The 13,474-nt window shown below is 44.5% G+C and overlaps 1 protein-coding gene across 2 annotated transcripts in view; it reads right to left on the bottom strand.

Annotated features, from left to right (window-relative positions):
* TM6SF2 (transmembrane 6 superfamily member 2) overlaps positions 1-13,081 on the bottom strand; it is a 59,972-nt gene extending 46,891 nt beyond the window's left edge. The window contains exon 1 of one of the 2 annotated variants that reach the window (XM_077252497.1): positions 12,612-13,081. In XM_077252497.1, the coding sequence (XP_077108612.1) occupies positions 12,612-12,943 (332 nt within the window). In that variant the 5' untranslated portion in view covers positions 12,944-13,081. Of the gene's footprint in view, positions 1-12,434 lie in introns of both variants that reach the window. The other variant, XM_077252507.1, reaches the window with a different exon arrangement.
* Between the last annotated feature and the right edge of the window lie 393 nt (positions 13,082-13,474).

Raw genomic sequence — 13,474 nt, 5'->3', positions numbered from 1 at the left:
GCTGAAAATTGTTCCCTCCAAATTCAGGTGACAGAGTCCCTTTAACGTGCAAACCACCCTTGGGGGTAAAGGGGTTAAGTATGGTACGCTAGAGACAGGATGATACTACCGTTCAGAGGAGGTGCTTGAAGATGGATGTGACTGTGTTTGAAGTGCGTGATGGTAGAATGCTGAATGTGGTGGGGTGTGGTGGGAACCCCTGGATCTTGGTATACTGCTACGGGGTGATTTGTGTAGAAAAGCTTTGGTTATCATTATACCCGTAATGAGGGCTTTGGTTGCCACCGAAGGGATTGTACTGTATGCAGGGATAGTGTCATCCTGCCTTCCAGGTGCCCCCTAAGGGAAGATTCGCTATGTAACACAACCCACAGCAGAATTCTGGAATGGAATTAGGCCCACAGAACTGCCGGAAATCATGAGGTCAAAGTACCCAAGAGGGACATTGCCCTCCTAAGGGACTTCTATGGCTTTCTCCACCTAGCACTGGATCTTTTTTTATCTTGGACACTGGGAGGTGACACTCCTGCATTTCCGTGTTCAATATGAGCCCCAAGATACTCTTCAGTCTTCAGTGGGACTAATCTAGATTTTTTTTAAATCAGTAACCAGCCCAAGCCTCCTAAGGTAGCCATCACCACATCTAACCCTTTAATACACTGGTGGACTGATTTACCTAGCAGCAGGAAATCATTTAGATATGGCATGATTAAGACATCTTTCTCCCGGATAAGAGCCAGTACCTCCGCGACCACCTTTGTGAAGACATTAGGGGCTGCCGCCAGCCAAAATGGGAAGAGCCTAAACTGAAAACGCCTAACCACCCAGTCAATGGTAAATGCAACTCTAAGGTATCTCTGTTGTTCCATATGTATGAGCACATGATAACACACATCCTTCAAATCCAAGACTGCTATGAAACAACCGGGAAAAAGCAACTTTATTGCTGACTTAACGGATTCCATTTCGAAGGACTGGACCTTCAGAAACTTGTTTAGAGCCTTGAGATTAACTATAGTTCTAAAGTAGTTGTCTGGCTTGGATACTATAAAGAGAGGGAATAGAACCTCTTCCCCATCTTTAAGACCCCGGGACCGCCAAGATGACAGCTTTCTGAACCAAGTCCAGGACCTCCGTTTCTAGTGCCAAATGGGAGCAGTCAATAACTGCTGCGGGTTTGACACTGCGTATTTTTGCAGCGTCAAACATGCAGAAGCCAGCTGTGACAGAATAGTGGATAGGATTTCTAGAAATCCTATGTTCACTTTGCGTGCATAGTCGCCTGCGGAACACCCACGGACATGCGGCACGTCTTTCAAGTGAACACATGTGGATTTACCTGCACTCAATAAAAGGAAGCTTTTTGGACACAGTGAACATACACTGCGTCCAAAGCGCTGCTAGTTCCAGTTCGAGGGCACGTATCCTTAGGGGCTTTGTCTCATAAAGATGAAGACGGCTCGTCAGAGGGGTATTTACCGGCTTCTTCCATTCTTTTTGCACTAAGGCCCTGATTTTTTCATTTAATGGAAAGGACCTTCACTTCCTCTGGTCTAGGCCTCAGAACATTATATGCTGAGGTGACTTCTCAGACCTAGTGTCCATAATGCCCATGGTGGATATGACCGATATCACCAGCCTGTCCACCTTCACACTGCACACTTCTTTCCCTGGCAATAAATGACAAGAAAGAAGGGGAACCACATTACAAAGTGAAACTTTCACAAAGATCACTTACCACCTGGTCGCAATCAAGTAGTAGCGGTTTAAAAAACGGACACGTGTTAGGTGGGAGATCATTCCTGGAGACTGCAGATTTGTCCACCTTGCTGGAGCTTCACTGACTGGATCTGCTCTCTCTAGCCGATACGGTTTCTCCGTGGTCCGGCTTCCCCCTCTACTGTGACGGGGACGACGATGTTCCAGTTGCTCAGGGGTTTCCCTTGCTGCTGCTCAAAATCAGTCTACATGCTAATTAAAACTGGTGAGCTAGGAAGCCGAAGGCAAAGGTGCCAGCTTACCTTTATACTGGCACCTGCATTCACTGGTACCCCCCGGCATTTACGGGACGCTTGGCTCCTGTCTGGGAAGGGAACTTTTATCCTCGATATCTTCACAGGTAAGCCTGCACAGGTTCCTCATTAAGGACAGGAAACCAACTGATGCGAGGGAGAGGTGCCGCCTTTTTAGCCAGTAGGCTTCCTGTCCTTGGTGGGCGGATTGCCTCTCTCGTGATGCAGTCATGGGTGATCGACATAAAAAGAATTGTTAGTTATCGCAGGGTAACTTCTTAGCTAGTGCATTAGAGGAGAGTACGTTGCAGTGTTAGTGTTGTCCATTTTTCTTTTGCAAAAAAAAAAAAAAGAATAGTTAGCTCAGAGTAAATTTATAAGTAGTAAGTTAGGGGAGAGTATGTCCCAGAGTTAGTGACATCCATTTTTCTTTTGCAAAAAAAAGAAGAGTTATCATTGAGTAACTTTATAGGTAGTGCATTAGTGTAGTGAACGTCACTGTAATTTTTTTATACAAACTTTTTTCTTTTCATCTACTGATTTTTCTTTTTATTTTGATCTTCTTAGTGTTTCTTAAATTTTTTATTTTTACTTTTTTTTATCTCTTTTTTTATAATAAATAGTACCCTTTACACAAACCCCACACAATAAACCTGTAAAAGCACCACTTTCACACACATCCCCAGTGTTTTTAAGAAGAAAATAAAAACGGCCCATTCGTCAACAAGATGCTATTACACTTTCCTTGCCTCCGACACGGATTCCGACAGCGAGGAAGATCCCATATTACTCTATTTCTCTTCCTCCTCCTCATCTAGTGAGGAGGGACCCATATCAAGGCACCCTAGGAACCAGGAAACCCCTTCAGCATATCATATATGGATTTCACCCAGCGAAAATTATCAGCCTGTTATTCTGGATTTTATGGGCAGTTCAGGAATCCAATTTGATGTTACAGGCCTCACTGAAATTGACTTTTTCAAATTCTTTTACGGCAAGGAAATAAATTTTATGGTGGCCCAGACAAATTTGTATGAACATCAATTTTTCACAGAAAATCCCACGTCATCAGATGGACTCCTGTAAATGCAGCAGAGATTATGACATTTTGGGGAATTGTGCTGCATATAGGAATCGTCAGAAAACCAGAGATTTGGCAATACTGGAGTACTGATATACTCTACAGCACAATGATACTCCTTTTGGCTATGACAAGGACACGATTTTAATCAATCCAAAAAAATGTTTGCATTATAGTGATAATGTGCAGTGTCCTTCCCGAGACAATCCTAACTTTGATCGTCTATATAAAATTCGGCTAGTAGTTGACCACTTCAGCTGAAAATTTGCTGAGGCGTACACACCCCAAAAGGACATCGCTATAGATGAATCTCTGGTTCATTCCAAAGGGAGGCTAAATTCCGACAATACCTGCCCAGTAAGAGGGCCAGATACAGAATTAAACTGTACAAACTGTGCGAGAGTACCTCAGGGTACACCCATAGATTTAGGGTCAACGAATCCTGGGGGTGAGTAGGGAAATTGTGTGGGAACTGCTGCACCCACTGCCGGATAAGGGTTATCACCTCTAAATAGAAAACTTTTAAACCAGCATCCCACTCTTCAAGACCTTATCTGTCAGAGGAACAGTTGCATGCAGCACCCTGTGAAATAAAACAGAGAGGCCTCCCTAAGCCTTTAACCCCTTTCTGTCATTAGACGTACTATTCCGTCCATGTGGGGTGGGCCCTACTTCCCAAGGACGGAATAGTACGTCATACGCGATCGGCCGCGCTCACGGGGGGAGCGCGGCCGATCGCGGCCGGGTGTCAGCTGCATATCGCAGCTGACATCCGGCACTATGTGCCAGGAGCGGTCACGGACCGCCCCCGGCACATTAACCCCCGGCACACCGCGATCAAACATGATCGCGATGTGCCGGCGGTGCAGGGAAGCATCGCGCAGGGAGGGGGCTCCCTGCGGGCTTCCCTGAGCCCCCCGCAGCAACGCGATGTGATCGCGTTGCTGCGAGGGTCTTACCTCCCTCCCTGCCTGCTCCAGACCCGGATCCAAGATGGCCGCGGATCCGGGTCCTGCAGGGAGGGAGGTGGCTTCACAGAAGCCTGCTCAGAGCAGGCACTGTGAAGCAGCCTGCACTTCTCGCAGATCGGTGATCTGTCAGAGTGCTATGCAAACTGACAGATCACCGATCTGTACTGTCCCCCCCTGGGGCAAAGTAAAAAAAATTTTTTCCAAATGTGTAAAAAAAAAAAAAAAAAAAAAAAAAATATTCCAAAATAATGAAAAAAATAAAAATATATTATTCCCATAAATACATTTCTTTATCTAAATAAAATAAAAAAAACAATAAAAGTACACATATTTAGTATCGCCGCGTCCGTAACGACCCGACCTATAAAACTGGCCCACTAGTTAACCCTTTCAGTAAACACCGTAAGAAAAAAAAAAAAAAACGAGGCAAAAAACAACGCTTTATTATCATACCGCCGAACAAAAAGTGGAATAACACGCGATCAAAAAGACTGATATAAATAACCATGGTACCGCTGAAAACGTCATCTTGTCCCGCAAAAAACGAGCCGCCATACAGCATCATCAGCAAAAAAATAAAAAAGTTATAGTCCTGAGAATAAAGCGATACCAAAATAATTATTTTTTCTATAAAATAGTTTTTATCGTATAAAAGCGCCAAAACATAAAAAAAATGATATAAATGAGATATCGCTGTAATCGTACTGACCCGACGAATAAAACTGCTTTATCAATTTTACCAAACGCGGAACGGTATAAACGCCTCCCCAAAAAGAAATTCATGAATAGCTGGTTTTTTATCACTCTGCCTCACAAAAATCGGAATAAAAAGCGATCAAAAAATGTCACGTGTCCGAAAATGTTACCAATAAAAACGTCAACGCATCCCGCAAAAAACAAGATCTCACATGACTCTGTGGACTCAAATATGGAAAAATTACAGCTCTCAAAATGTGGTAACGCAAAAAATATTTTTTGCAATGAAAAGCGTCTTTCAGTGTGTGACGGCTGCCAATCATAAAAATCAGCTAAAAAACCCGCTATAAAAGTAAATCAAACCCCCCTTCATCACCCCCTTAGTTAGGGAAAAATAAAAAAATTAAAAAATGTATTTATTTCCATTTTCCCATTAGGGTTAGGGTTAGGGCTAGAGTTAGGACTAGAGTTAGGGCTAGGGTTATTGCTAGGGTTAGGGCTAGGGTTGGGGCTAGGGTTGGGGCTACAGTTAGGGTTGGGGCTAAAGATAGGGTTAGGGTTTGGATTACATTTACGGTTGGGAATAGGGTTGGGTGTGTCTGGGTTAGAGGAGTGGTTAGGGTTACTGTTGGGATTAGGGTAAGGGGTGTGTTTGGATTAGGGTTTCAGTTATAATTGGGGGGTTTCCACTGTTCGGGCACATCAGGGGCTTTCCAAACGGGATATGGCATCCGATCTGAATTCCAGCCAATTCTGCGTTGAAAAAGGAAAACAGTGCTCCTTCCCTTCCGAGCTCTCCCGTGTGCCCAAACAGGGGTTTACCCCAACATATGGGGTATCAGCGTACTCAGGACAAATTGGACATCATCTTTTGGGGTCCAATTTCTCCTGCTACCCTTGGGAAAATACAAAACTGGGGGCCAAAAAATAAGTTTTGTGGGAAAAAAAAGATTTTTTATTTTCACGGCTCTGCGTTGTAAACTGTAGTGAAACACTTGGGGGTTCAAAGTTCTCACAACACATCTAGATAAGTTCCTTGGGGGGTCTAATTTCCGATATGGGGTCACTTGTGGGGGGTTTGTACTGTTTGGGTACATCAGGGGCTCTGCAAATGCAACGTGACGCCTGCAGACCAATCCATTTAAGTCTGCATTCCAAATGGCGCTCCTTCCCTTCCGAGCTCTGTCATGCGCCCAAACAGTGGTTCCCCCCCACATATCGGGTATCAGCATACTCAGGACAAATTGGACAACAAATTTTGGGGTCCAATTTATCCTGTTACCCTTGTGAAAATACAAAACTCGGGGCTAAAAAATCATTTTTGTGAAAAAAAAAAAAGAATTTATTTTCACGGCTCTGCGTTATAAACTGTAGTGAAACACTTGGGGGTTCAAAGCTCTCAAAACACATCTAGATAAGTTCCTTAGGGGGTCTACTTTCCAAAATGGTGTCACTTGTGGGGGTTTTTAATGTTTAGGCACATCAGGGGCTCTGCAAACGCAACATGCAATCCCATCTTAATTCCAGTCAATTTTGCATTGAAAAGTGAAATGGCGCTCCTTCCCTTCCGAGCTCTGCCCTGCGCCCAAACAATGGTTTACACCCACATATGGGGTATCAGCGTACTCAGGACAAATTGCACAACAATTTTTGGGGTCCAATTTCTTCTCTTACCCTTGGGAAAATAAAAAATTGGGGGCGAAAAGATCATTTTTGTGAAAAAATATGATTTTTTATTTTTACGGCTCTGCATTATAAACTTCTGTGAAGCACTTGTTGGGTCAAAGTGCTCACCACACATCTAGATAAGTTCCTTAGGGGGTCTACTTTCCAAAATGGTGTCACTTGTGGGGGGTTTCAATGTTTAGGCACATCAGGGGCTCTCCAAATGCAACATGGCGTCCCATCTCAATTCCAGTCAATTTTGCATTGAAAAGTCAAATGGCGCTCCTTCCCTTCCGAGCTCTGCCCTGCGCCCAAACAATGGTTTACACCCACATATGGGGTATCAGCGTACTCAGGACAAATTGCACAACAATTTATGGGGTCCAATTTCTTCTCTTACCCTTGGGAAAATAAAAAATTGGGGGCGAAAAGATCATTTTTGTGAAAAAATATGATTTTTTATTTTTACCGCTCTGCATTATAAACTTCTGTGAAGCACTTGTTGGGTCAAAGTGCTCACCACACATCTAGATAAGTTCCTTAGGGGGTCTACTTTCCAAAATGGTGTCACTTGTGGGGGGTTTCAATGTTTAGGCACATCAGGGGCTCTCCAAATGCAACATGGCGTCCCATCTCAATTCCAGTCAATTTTGCATTGAAAAGTCAAATGGCGCTCCTTTCCTTCCGAGCTCTGCCATGCGCCCAAACAGTGGATTACCCCCACATATGGGGTATCAGCATACTCAGGACAAATTGTACAACAAATTTTGGGGTCTATTTTCTCCTGTTACCCTTGGTAAAATAAAACAAATTGGATCTGAAATAAATTTTGTGTGAAAAAAAGTTAACTGTTCATTTTTATTTAAACATTCCAAAAATTCCTGTGAAACACCTGAAGGGTTAATAAACTTCTTGAAAGTGGTTTTGAGTACCTTGAGGGGTGCAGTTTTTAGAATGGTGTCACACTTGGGTATTTTCTATCATATAGACCCCTCAAAATGACTTCAAATGAGATGTGGTCCCTAAAAAAAAATGATGTTGTAAAAATGAGAAATTGCTGGTCAACTTTTAACCCTTATAACTCCGTCACAAAAAAAAATTTTGGTTCCAAAATTGTGCTGATGTAAAGTAGACATGTGGGAAATGTTACTTATTAAGTATTTTGCGTGACATATGTCTGTGATTTAAAGGCATAAAAATTAAAAGTTGGAAAATTGCGAAATTTTCAAAATTTTCGCCAAATATTTGTTTTTTTCACAAATAAACGCAACTTATATCGAAGAAATTTTACCACTATCATGAAGTACAATATGTCACGAGAAAACAATGTCAGAATCGCCAAGATCCGTTGAAGCGTTCCAGAGTTATAACCTCATAAAGGGACAGTGGTCAGAATTGTAAAAATTGGCCCGGTCATTAACGTGCAAACCACCCTTGGGGGTGAAGGGGTTAATTGGACAATGCTGAGAAAAGGCGAAATCAGAGCCCAATGCAGCGACAACATGCTGGTGGTCAAGTATAAGGACAAAACTTATCTTGACCACCATACACTGTGACAACAATTCCCATGTAACTGTCCGAGGTACCACAACACAAGTCCCAAAGCCAGATTGTATCTTGGATTATAATAAATACATGGGTGGATCTCTCATATCAGGTCCTGAAACCATACCGTGCCATGTGAAAAGCTAAAGTATGGTACAAAAAAATTGGCCGCGCGCAATGTACAGATGGCACTATACAATGTTCAATTTGCAGGCAATACAGGAACCTTCCTTCAGTTTCAATAGGTAGTCATCAAGCCCCTAATGTTTGTCACTCAGGAAGAGGACTTATGAAACTTATGGTGCCTGTATCGTACCTGGTCAATACTTTCAGGCAGAAGTTCCCCAAACAGCGAACAATGGAAGATCACAAAAAAGTTGCAGAGTATGCTTGAAAAGACACAATTTACCATTGTGAAACCTGGCCTTTGCATTAAGGATTGCTTCAAAGAGTACCACTCATCCACAAATTAATAACATTTGTTAATACCCTATTGACACAACACACTTTTATAATCTGATGTCCTCCGCACAATTTATACATACCATCACGTTATAAATTCATACACCAGTAAAACCAAAAGCATTATTATCATTATTATAAAACTATGTCTCTAGATAAATTCCTTCAGGGGTCTAGTTTCCAAAATAGGGTCACTTGTGGGGGGTTTCCACTGTTTAGGCATATCAGGGGCTCTCCAAACACGACATGGTGCGAGCAGACCATTCCATCAAAGTCTGCACTCCAAAAAGTCTCTCCTTCGCTTCCGATCCCTGTCATGAGCACAACCAGTGTTTTTTCACCACATATGGGGTATTGGCGTACTTATGGAAAATTGCACAACATGTGACCGCAAGTATGCTATTTACATACTTCAGCCACATTCCGACTAAACTTGTCTATTCTCGCTCAATACACTTGCTTTGAGTGAGGCCGCACAGCTAGTCGGCACATGACCACATGTATGCCAATCACATACTTGCAGTCACGCGCCCGCTGTTCCCACTCTGGCACCAGCGAATCCTCACAGCAATGTAAGGATTCACAAGTGACTTGTACCCTGAGACCGGACAACCCCTTTAACAATATCACTCAGTGACTACTCAGTCTTAATTGACCCATGTAAATGGGGGGTGATGGGGGGGCAGAAGAGTTATTCTGGACTTCGTCTGGCTTCTGTTCAGCATTATCCTTCTTTTCAGAAGTGCATAAAATTGTGGAAGACCATGATTTTATGCACGCCTAACAAGGACACCGCCGGATCACAGGTCAGAAGGCATCCACAGTGTATCCATCTGCCTCATTATAGAGAATCTTCCCCCAGTGGTTCTGTCTGAATCACGTATTTCAGAGATTTACACAGAAACCCAATGTAAATGCTCAGCGCAGGATAAATGTGAGCCGAGCCTTACTGCAATCTTTGAGAGGCAGAATGAACAAATCAACAGCAGGTGAAGAATTGGTTCTATTTATTTTTCACATCGTTCCTCGTGCGATATAAGTGATTAGATGACTTTATTCTTTGGGTCGGGTTACTTTTTCACTCATTGTCTCATTGCAGCCATTTGGTAAATTCAAAAAAGTTAATTTTTTTCTTATTAATGTTCATTCTCCACCCCAACTTGACTGAAACCCCCCGCCCCCCCAGAAATGTAGGAATTTTTGCTAATTTATTAAAAAAGAAAATCTGAAATATGACAGGGTCATATGTATTCAGACCCTTTGCTCAGTATTGAGTAGAAGCACCCTTTTGAGCTAGTACAGTCATGAGTTTTCTTGGGAATGATGCAACAAGTTTTTCACACCTGGATTTGGGGATTCCCTGCCATTCTTCCTGAATACTTATGACCGTGTGATATTTCAGGTTTTTTTTTTTTTAGTAGTGGCACAGTAATAGCAGTGGTGGCACAGTACTAGTAGCAGTGGCACAGTACTAGGTGCACAGTAATAGTAGTGGTGGTGGAACAGCAGTAGCAGTGGCACAGTACTAGTAGTAGTGGTACAGTACTATTAGCAGTGACACAGTACTAGGTGCACAGTAATAGTAGTGGTGGCACAGCAGTAGCAGTTGCAAAGTAATAGTAGTGGTAGCACAGTATTGGTAGTGGCACAGTTGTGGTGGCACAGCAGTAGTAGTGGCATGGTAATAGTAGTGGTGGCACAGCAGTAGTAGTGATGGCACAGTATTGGTAGTGGCACATCAGTAGTAATGGCACAGTAATAGTAGTGGTGGCACAGTAATAGTAGTGGTGGCACAGCAGTAGTAGTGGCACAGTAATAGTAGTGGTGGCACAGCAGTAGTAGTGGCACAGTAATAGTAGTGGGAGCACAGTAATAGTAGTGGTGGCACAGTATTGGTGGCACAGCAGTAGTAGTGACACAGTAATAGTGGTGGTGGCACAGTAGTGGTGGTGGCACAGCAGTAGTAGTGGCACAGTAATAGTAGTGGTGGCACAGTATTGGTAGTGGCACAGTAATAGTAGTGGTGGCACAGTAGTGGTGGTGGCACAGCAGTAGTAGTGGCACAGTAATAGTAGTGGTGGCACAGTAGTGGTGGTGGCACAGCAGTAGTGGCACAGTAATAGTAGTGGTGGCACAGTAGTGGTAGTGGCACAGCAGTAGTAGTGGCACAGTAATAGTAGTGGTGGCACAGTATTGGTAGTGGCACAGTAGTGGTGGTGGCATCAGTAGTGGCACAGTAATAGTAGTGGTGGCGGCACAGCAGTAGTGGTGGCACAGTAATAGTAGTGGTGGCACAGTATTGGTAGTGGCACACTAATAGTAGTGGTGGCACAGTTATAGTAGTAAATATAAGTAAACTGACTGAACAGCAATCTAGTCTGAACTGGTGCATAACCAAAAAAGTCTAACATAGCAAATAGATCAATGGCTGCACTCAACTGTACTAAAGCAAGGAAATGTGGAATACATGAAATGTGAATAGCTTAATGGCTTGTGAAATCTATGAAAAAACACAAGATGCTTAGCACAAGATTTGGCCAAAAAATGTGAGCCCATCCACCAAACGTCAAGGTAATCTCAGAACGGATGGGTACCTGACCTGTCAGCCTAGTGTGAACACTTACCTATGGCTAATAACATGGTAAAGTCTGCATTTATAGGAAGGTCAGAACCAACTGACTGCCCTTCACCATGCTGTGATTTTAATTACATCCAAACACAGTTGGTTCTGACCTTCCTATAAATGCAGGCTTTACCACGTTATTAGCCATAGGTAAGTGTTCACACTAGGCAGTCAGGTCAGGTACCCATCCGATCTGAGATTACCTTGACATTTGGTGGATGGGCTCACATTTTTTGGCCAAATCTTGTGCTAAGCATCTCATGTGTTTTTTCATAGATTTCACAAGCCATTAAGCTATTCACAGTAATAGTAGTAGTGGCACAGTAATAGCAGTGGTGGCACAGTATTGGTAGTGGCACAGCAGCAGTAGTGGCACAGTAATAGTAGTGGTGGCACAGTAATAGTAGTGGTGGCACAGTATTGGTGGTGGCACAGCAGCAGTAGTGGCACAGTAATAGTAGTGGTGGCACAGTAGCAGTAGTGGCACAGTAATAGTAGTGGTGGCACAGTAGTGGTAGTGGCACAGTAGTGGTGGTGGCACAGTAATAGTAGTGGTGGCACAGTAGCAGTAGTGGCACAGTAATAGTAGTGGTGGCACAGTATTGGTGGTGGCACAGCAGCAGTAGTGGCACAGTAATAGTAGTGGTGGCACAGTAGCAGTAGTGGCACAGTAATAGTAGTGGTGGCACAGTAGTGGTAGTGGCACAGTAATAGTAGTGGTGGCACAGTAATAGTAGTGGTGGCACAGTATTGGTGGCGGCACAGTAGTGGTGGTGGCACAGCAGTAGTAGTGGCACAGTAAGGGTATGTTTCCACGTTCAGGAAACGCTGCGTTTTTGACGCTGCGTTTTTCTGCTGCGTCAAAAACGCAGCGTCCAGATGTTACAGCATAGTGGATGGGATTTTATGAAATCCAGACTCCACTATGCGTTTAAAAACGCATGCGTTTTTGCCGCGAAAACGCATGCGTTGTGCGTTTTTCCAAAACGCAGCATGTTGCTACTATGAGCAAAACACGCAGGCACACCGCAGGTGACCTGCCAGTGACCTCAGGTGCAGTTTTGGTCAGGATTTTACTTGCATAAAATCCTGACCAAAGCCTGAAGCAAACCTGAACGTGGACACATACCCTAGTAGTGGTGGTGGCATATGAGATTCCACAAAAGCCCCTCCTCGTTCTACAGCGTAAATTGCTGCGCGACTTTGCAATCCACCACACCACAATTTATAGTGCAGCTCCAATGCAAACGTATGAGATGAAGAGCTAATTCACAGCTGATCTACAAAAACTCTGTTGCTGAAAAATTGGCAAATATCCTCAAAGTAGTAAAACAATAATATTTATAAATACAATAAATAACAGGAAAAAACGCAAATACCGTGTGAAGTCAGCCTAGAGTAGCACTGGGGTTCGGTACATTCTAGGAGGGGCATGGATAGAAAGGACTTCGAGCAGCAGGGGGCTGGGGACCCCCGACTGACACACAGCTACTGCCGTATATGACCCAGGCTAGGAGACTGGCCTCGGCCCGGCGCACTGTGTGCGGTGTACTCACTCTGACACGGCGGCCATGGAGTTCACCATGTAGGAGACGGGGATAGCGGTGAGGGAGAGCACCAAGGGCCCGCTGGGCTCCGGGAGAGCAGCCATGGCTGCCAGTGTGCTGTGCTGCGGGTGCTTCCCGGCATACAGGAGGCGCAGCCCGGGACAGGAGTGACTGCTGCGGGCGGAGGGCGGCAGCTCGTCTGGTCTAGTTCCTGGATAGACAAAGTTCACAGGTCTCTGCTCAGATATTGCGACATTAGCAGCAGGGCCGGCGTTTAGCACAGGCAGACCAGGCAGCTGCCTGGGGCCCCCGCTCCTCCAAGGGCCCCCTGCTGGTTCCATGACCACAATGGAGCTTGCTTACAATTAAAATAGCACAAGGCAGTGCTTTGCTTTGCAGAAGAGGCAGACATAAGTGCATCTGTCTCTTATCTGTTCTGCAATTGTGAGTTGTTTCCTGGCGGGCGGCGGCGCTGCACTGCCTTGTCTGTGTTATCTATGTCGGCTCAGTGGCTGCAATCCCTGAGGCAGGAGCAGTCAGGCGTGTTATACTGACCTGACCTGCGCTCTGCATGTTCTCCTGTTCTTCCTCTGTGGCCGTCCATCCTCACTGTGCAGCAGGCTTCAGGTTATACTTTATACTGTGTCCTGGGCTGGCACTGCAGCTGCTGTTCAGCGGCAGGACCTTCCTATGTGACACGGTAACCTGACCACTGACGTTGTCCTGAGGCTGCACAGCATTCAGCAGCCCCTGTCAGGGACACAAAAATGCAGGAGCTGTGCTGCCACCCAGAAGACAAGTGTTCCCATATCAGAAGACACTTCACTGCTTACTGGTGAGTTTTTTTCAACTGTCTGCACTACCACACCAGT

Source organism: Ranitomeya variabilis, chromosome 1 (genome assembly GCF_051348905.1).
Source record: "Ranitomeya variabilis isolate aRanVar5 chromosome 1, aRanVar5.hap1, whole genome shotgun sequence".
Lineage (NCBI taxonomy): Eukaryota > Metazoa > Chordata > Amphibia > Anura > Dendrobatidae > Ranitomeya > Ranitomeya variabilis.
The sequence above is the reverse complement of the archived record's forward strand: the minus strand, read 5'-3'. Positions and strand labels throughout refer to the sequence as shown.